General features: G+C 48.6%; 1 protein-coding gene across 1 annotated transcript; it reads left to right on the top strand.

Annotated features, from left to right (window-relative positions):
* Positions 1–4,025: 4,025 nt before the first annotated feature.
* Positions 4,026–7,134, top strand: NXNL1 (nucleoredoxin like 1; the record flags this gene model as incomplete). The annotated part of the gene is made up of 2 exons (XM_084250026.1): positions 4,026–4,351; positions 6,828–7,134. 2 exons carry the CDS (start codon positions 4,026–4,028, stop codon positions 7,132–7,134), a joined length of 633 nt encoding a protein of 210 aa, XP_084106152.1.

The following is a 7,134-nucleotide window of genomic DNA, read 5'->3' as shown; positions in this document are numbered from 1 at the left end:
AATTAGGAAACAATACAGGTAAGGCAAAGAATCTAGTTTCTAAATGAAGCACCCAAGGTTACTCATCCCCTCGTGGGTAAAAGTCCATCCAAATGGGACTGGCCCAGAGCAAGGCCCCAAAGCCTGCCACAAGTCTAAAGCATCTTCCAGTGGGGACCCACAGAAAAGGGCCAGAAACAACCAGACAAGCCCGAAAGGAAAGGAGCAAAATCAACATCAAGATAAAAGCTGCCATTGTCACCTCCCCATGGGTCTCACCCACATCTGTGTCACCCAGTCCACGACCAAAAGACAAGCGCAGTTTCTTCACGTGTCTCTAGGCTCCATGCGCCTCCTCCAGGTCTCCTTCTGGCTCCATCCTGCTTCCTTCCTCAGTCTCTTCTGCAGCTTCTCTTCTTCCTGCTCAGCTCCACCCTCCCTTGGGTGAGGCAAGGAACCTCCCCCTTTCCTGGGGACCACCCTGTTACATCTGGTGAACCTGTTATAGGACAGGGAGAGGGGCAGCCCAAGCCCCGCAAACCTGCCTTTTCTAAATGGGTTCTGCCATCCGCCGCATCAACACAAAACATATGAGACTTTAATGGGAAGGAACCTCAATAAAACCAGGAAACAATATTGGGTGCTTCATTTAGAAACTGGACTCTTTGCCTTACCTGTATTGTTTCCTGATTTTATTGTGGTTCCTTCCCATTAAAGTCTCATATGTTTTGTGTTGATGCGGCGGATGGCAGAACCCATTTAGAATAGGCAGGTTTGCGGGGTTTGGGCTGTCCCTCTCCCTGTCCTATAACAAACCCTCTTGCGCCCCCTCAACCTCTGGCCTACACACCTCAGTTCTTGTATGCAAAAATAAATAAAATAAATCTTTAAAAAAAATGGGATAGGGGCCTGAGGATTCAAAGAGAGAGGACTCACAGGACAAAGAGGAATGACTCATGTGAACAAGACCCAATGCTCCAATAGATTTCAACAATATGAGTTATACTCCAGGGTAAGAGGATTTTGTGGTTCCTTTTTTATTGTTTAAAGCCTATACTAGGGCCTCCCCGGTGGTGCAGCGGTTGAGCGCTGGGTTGCGAAGCTGCCCGCAGCCTCTGCGGCGCCGGTTCGATCCCCGGCTGCTCCCCGGCCACCGGAGGAGGGTCCCACATGGCGCACAGACCTCTCCTGCCGCCCACTGCTCCCCTCAGCAGTGTACTTCAGTCCTTCTGCCAGATCTGCTCCCCGCTCTGGCTCTGGTGAATTCTCTCACCCTCCTGCGCTTCTGACTGTACCCAGTGCATGTATAAACAAACAAACAAATAAATAAATAAAAACATGCCTCTATAAAAAATAAATAAATAAATAAAACAAAGCCTATACTAACAGCTTCTTTCAGGGTCCTAAAGCCCAGAGAAATCCTCTAGATCCAGTGTGCTAGTTAACTATCACTGTGTGACAAGCCACCCTTAAGTGAGTGGTTTCCTGCAACATTGATTAACAATCTCTGGCCTCCCTGGTGACGCAAGGGATTAAGATGCAAACTATGAAACTATCTGCAGGGAGCTACCCACATGGCACAGCAAACCTCTCCTAACTTGCCCACTACTCGCCTCAGCAATGTATTTCAGTCAGTCTGCCTGTTCTGTTCCCCACTCCGTCTCTGGTGAATCCTCTCACCCCTCCAAACCCCGCGCCTCTGGCCTGTACCCCAGTTCTTGTATGCATAAGTAAATCAATCTTAAAAAAAAAAATCTTAGCATTCTGTGGGCTGACTGACTCAGTGCCTCACCTGGCCCCGTCACTCTGCTATGTCCTGCTTTTGATTGGCCTGGGTGGTGGGGTAGGGAGATGAGGGGGTTGGGGGGGTCACCTGTGTGGACTCGATGCTGGTTATTGGCTGGGTGTTTGGTTCTCTTCCACATGGCTGGAACAAGGTCTGCAAACTAAATCTTGAAGGTTAAAGCTTGCTCCCTGTGAGTTAAGAATGACTTTAATAATTTTGAGTGGCTGGAAAATATCAAAAGGCTAATATTATTGACTCTGGAATAACGTGGGTTTGAACTGCATGGGACCACTCAGAATTTTTTAGATAAATATAGTTAGCCCTTCATATCCACAGATTGGATATGCGGACTCCTAACATCTGAGCTTGGATGAATCCGCAAATGCAGAACTTGCAGATACAGAGGGCCAACTATAAGGGACTTATGTATGCTAGGATTTGGGTATCCCATAGAGGGTTCTGAAACCAATACCCCTCAGATACCAAGGGAGAGGTAGTTAAGTTTTTTGGGGAGTCAAAAGATATACTCAAATTTTCTTTTTTTTTTAAGATTTATTTATTTATTCATATAAGAGCTGGGGTACAGGCCAGGGGTGTTGGGGGGTAAGAGGATCCACCAGAGACAGAGTAGGGAACAGAATAGGCGGATTGACTGAAATACGCTGCTGAGGAGAGCAGCAGGCGAGACAGGAGAGGTCTGCTGCGTCATGTGTGTTAGCTCCCTGGCCAGGGATGGAACTCCAGCCACAGTGGCTGCCAATAGCTTGTAGTGCTGAGATTTTAATCCCTTGTGCCACCAGGAAGGCCATATCTGGTACCTTAGAGAAAAGGTTTCCAAACTCCAGGCTAAGTTATCTTCTTACAGGAGGCTCTTGGGGGCAGCATTCCATGGCAGAGAAAGGGCAGGCAGGAAGATTTATCCTGAGAGCTCACTCCTTTCACCACATTCTATTGGTCAAAACAAGTTGTAGGGCCTCCCTGATGGCGCAAAGAGTTAATACACAACCTAGGAAGCTATCCATAGCCACTGCAGCACAAATTTGATCCCTGGCCAGGGAGTTACCCACATGGCACAGCAGACCTCTCCTGACTTACCCACTGCTCCCCTCAGGAGTGTATTTCAATAGATCCCCCTGTTCTGCTCCCCACTCTGTCTCTGGTGGATACTCTCACCCCCCCCCCCAGCAACTCTGACCTGAACTCCACTTCTTGTATGCAAAAATAAATAAATCTTTTTAAAAAAAAAAAACCAAGTTGCAAAGCCATCAGGGCTTTAAGAGGGAGATCAGTCTCTAGCTCTTGATGGGAGGGGGACTGCAAACTACTGTGGCCATAATTTTCAACTTTCTATGCCAGGAGAGATTCCCAGGATGAGGAGGATAGGAGGGTGAGAAAAGTAAAGGTTTCCAGCAGAGACAAATAACCATAGCACAACAGCTCTGAGGCAGTTAAAAAAAGAACAGCCAAGGCCTCCCTGGTGGCCTTGGGGTTAAGTCTCAGTACTATCACCGCTATGGCCTGAGTTTGATCCCCAGCCAGATAGGTGACCCAAATAAGGTGCAGCAGACCTTTGCTGACTTGCCTGCTGCTCCCCTTAGCAGTGTATTTCAGTAGACCCATCTTTTCTGTGCCCGACTCTGTCTCTGGGGAGTCCTATTACCCCTATGCATTTCTGGCCTATACCCCAGTTCTTCTATGCAAAAAAAAAAAAAAAAAAAAAAAAGCAGCCAGTTCAGGCATCTTACGTAGGCTATCCAGAGAGAATTCAGGAGGGTGGAAAGAAAATCAGACATGTTTATTTTCTTTAGTTTCTAACTGGAATTAGCATGTTCTTTTAAAACAGGCATTAGCTGACCCTGTGACTTCGTCACCAGTGGGAATCAAGGATAATTTCATGCCACATACTGGTCACTGCATAAGTGAAAATGTCTTTTTCACTTATCTCAACTTGGAAATCAAGTAGTAGAATGCTCATGAATCAGAATTTCTTGATGCATTTTTAAAGAACATATATTTACACCATATAATCAAATTTTTTGGCACCATGTGTCAATATGACTGGTTTCCTTTGCAATTCTGTGCAATTTTATAATGAATTTACACCTCTCTACTGAAAAGGGGCAGCCTGCCCCTGCCCTCAGAGGCATCATGGAATGAGGTTTCAGTTTAAGCAGATTAGTGAAGTCCGAAACTAGCCCTCTTGAAGATTCCTAATCCAGGCAAACAGCAGCTCTGTCCTCAGCACCCAGCCAGGGTTGCCATGGCCTCCCTGTTCTCTGGACACATCCTAATTCGAAACAACAGCGACCAGGATGAGCTGGACACAGAGGCTGAGCTCAGCCGCCGGTTGGAAAACCGACTGGTGCTGTTATTCTTTGGTGCTGGGACATGCCTGCAGTGCCAGGCCTTCGTACCTGTCCTCAAAGACTTCTTTGTGCGGCTCACAGATGAGTTCTATGTGCTGAGGGCTGCACAGCTCGCCTTGGTGTATGTGTCTCAGGACTACACAGAGGAGCAGCAGGACCAGTTCCTCAGAGACATGCCCGAGAAGTGGCTCTTCCTGCCCTATGAGGATGACCTGAGGAGGTGAGAGAGGAGGGGAAATAAGGGAGGGCTTCTTGGATGAGGGGGTGTTTCTACTGAAAATGAAATATTTGTTTATTGATGCATCTAGTCTAGTACATGTACTGAGAACTGTGAGTAGAGAAGGGTGTGTTCATATGCCCATTTCCATCTAGCTCGCAGGAGCTTCCAACCCAGTAGGGGAGATAGATGTAAATAAAAAGACTCAAATAAATAAATAGTAACACAATGCAGTAATATTCCAGAGGATATATTTCCAGAGGAAATATTATGGGAAGGCTTTGCTGAGATTTGGGGGTCAGAGAAATCTTATCCAAGAAAGTAGCTTTAAAAAGAGGCCCCCAACGATGAGGAAAGAGGGAAGGGGGTCACAGCTCAGAAGCCTTTAGAGAAAGTACAGTTAACAACAGGGAATTATAAGTAATTCCACTATAAGAATTCAGCAGGCACTATATGGATTAGCTCCAAACACCACCTTAACAATGTGATGTAATCCTCAGAGTAGCTGGGAGCCATTGAAGGCCTTTCCAAGGAGATAAGGAACTGCCCAATAAATGGTGTCAGCGTAACTATTTTAGAACTTTCCCTTTTTCTTTTTTATTTTTGAAGATTTATTTATTTATTTATTTATTTATTTATGCAAGCACTGGGTACAGTCAGAAGCATGGGAGGGTGAGAGAATTCACCAGAGCCAGAGCAGGGAAGAGAACAGGCAGACTGACGAAATACACTGCTGAGGGGAGCAGTGGGCACAGCAGGAGAGGTCTGCGCACCATGTGGGCCCCTTGCAGGTGGCCGGGGATCGAACCAGTGCTGCAGAGGTTGCAGGCAGCTTCGCAGCCCAGTGCTCAACCACTTCGCCACCAGGGGATGCCCAGAACTTACCCTTTTTGTGCAGCAAGACTTTCCTTCTTTTCAAATCCCACCTTTTAATTATGAAAATGTTAGAACACACCCTAAAGTTGAAAAAAAGCATACAATGAAACCCACAAAATTGTTAACATTTTGCCATCCTTGCTTTATCTACATCACATGGTGTTGGTAAGTTTGAAACTGAGCTGGCAACTTTGTTACATTTTACCTGTGTCACTCATTTTGTTACACAAATTGAAAGTTTCTGGTCATGGGACTCTAACCTCCTCACCCAATTTTATCAAAATTTATACATTTGCTCACACCTACTGCCCCTGCAGCCTCAGTGTTTTTCACCTGGAAACTGGCAACTTATCCCTAGCTGGGGCAGAAACTCTGGCTGGAAGGGCATCAAAGCTCAAAATAGACCTGGTTTGAGGCAGGGCCCTCTGTACAAATCACCCACCCTGGCTAGTGTAGGTTCAGCGTGCCAGGGAGTCCTCCCTTCCTGGCCCCCAACAGTCCCCTCTGGCCTAGCTGGCCTCTGTCCCCACACAGGGTTGCCAGAAAAAAAAAAAAAAATACAGGGTGCCCAGTTAACACAAATCTCACATGAATAATGAATAATGTAGGGCCTCCCTGGTGACGCAAGGGGTTAAGACACAACCTATGAAGCCATCAGCAGCCACTGCAGCTCGAGTTTGATCCCCAGCCAGGAAGGTGACCCACATGGCACAGCAGACCTCTCCTGACTTGCCTGCTGCGCCCCTCAGCAGTGTATTTCAGTCGATCTGCCTGTTCTGTTCCCCACTCTGTCTCTGGTGAATCCTCTTACCCTTCACACCTCTGGCCTGTACCCCAGTTCTTGTATGCATAAATAAATAAAATCTTTAAAATATATAATGAATAATGTAGTATAAGAACATCCCAACTTACTTGAGATATACCAAAAATTGATTTGCTGTTGCTATGAAATTCAAATTTAACCTGTTGTCCTATATTTCTATTGTTGTCTGGCAACTTAACTTTTGTGGGATTTTGCAAGTTCCATGTCTTCTCCATGTGGAGACCTGGAAAAAGAACCCCGGAACTCAGTGGGTAAAAATTCAGAATCCTAAGTGAGGAGGGGCCCAGTCTAGCAGCTGGCTCTGCTCCATGTTGACTGTACAGGACTCTGGCCTAGAGGCAAGGTTTGGTCCAGGGTCTCCTGAGGGTCCTGCCACAAACAAGGTCTATTTTGGGCTTTGATGTCTTCCCAGCCAGGAGGGTCAGTGTGCCTAAGGCTCACCCCAATCTAGGGACCTTTGCTCCAGCTGTACCCTCTGCCTGGGACACCCTTCCCACAGCGGTGACTTGAGGTTGGGTGACAAGAAGTAGTTGTTGTCAACACCGCAGCACAAGCATCTTCCTCACAGAGGTCTGGGGAGAGGGCGCCAGGCAGGGGGCACAGCCACCGCAAAGGCCTGAGGTGGGGGACTGTCCTGGACGCCTCCCCCCCCCACCTACCCCGGACCCCAGAGCCAGGCACCAGGCAGTGCACAAAGAAGGCGCCCACTGAACACCGGGAGGAGGGACATGAGGTCCCGGACAGGGGACCGGCGGCCTGACCTGCCTGCCCACCCCGCAGGGACCTCAGACGCCAGTTCTCTGCGGAGCGGCTACCCACGGTCGTGGTCCTGAAGTCAGACGGGGAAGTGCTCGTGAGCGACGCGACCGAGGAGATCCGGCGTCTGGGCCCCGCCTGCTTCGCCAGCTGGCAGGAGGCGGCGGAGATGCTGGATCGCAGCTTTCTGCCGCCCGAGGACCTGGACGACCCTGCGCCGCGGAGCCTCACCGAGCCGTGGCGCCGCCGCAAGTACCGTGTGGACCGGGCGACGCGGAGCGCGGGCAGCATCGGCCCCGTGGGGGGTGCCGGGGCCGCGGGACTGTTCTGA

Source organism: Talpa europaea, assembly GCF_964194135.1.
Source record: "Talpa europaea genome assembly, chromosome: 12".
NCBI lineage: Eukaryota > Metazoa > Chordata > Mammalia > Eulipotyphla > Talpidae > Talpa > Talpa europaea.
Note: the sequence above shows the minus strand (reverse complement) of the source record. Positions and strands in the feature narration are given on the sequence as shown.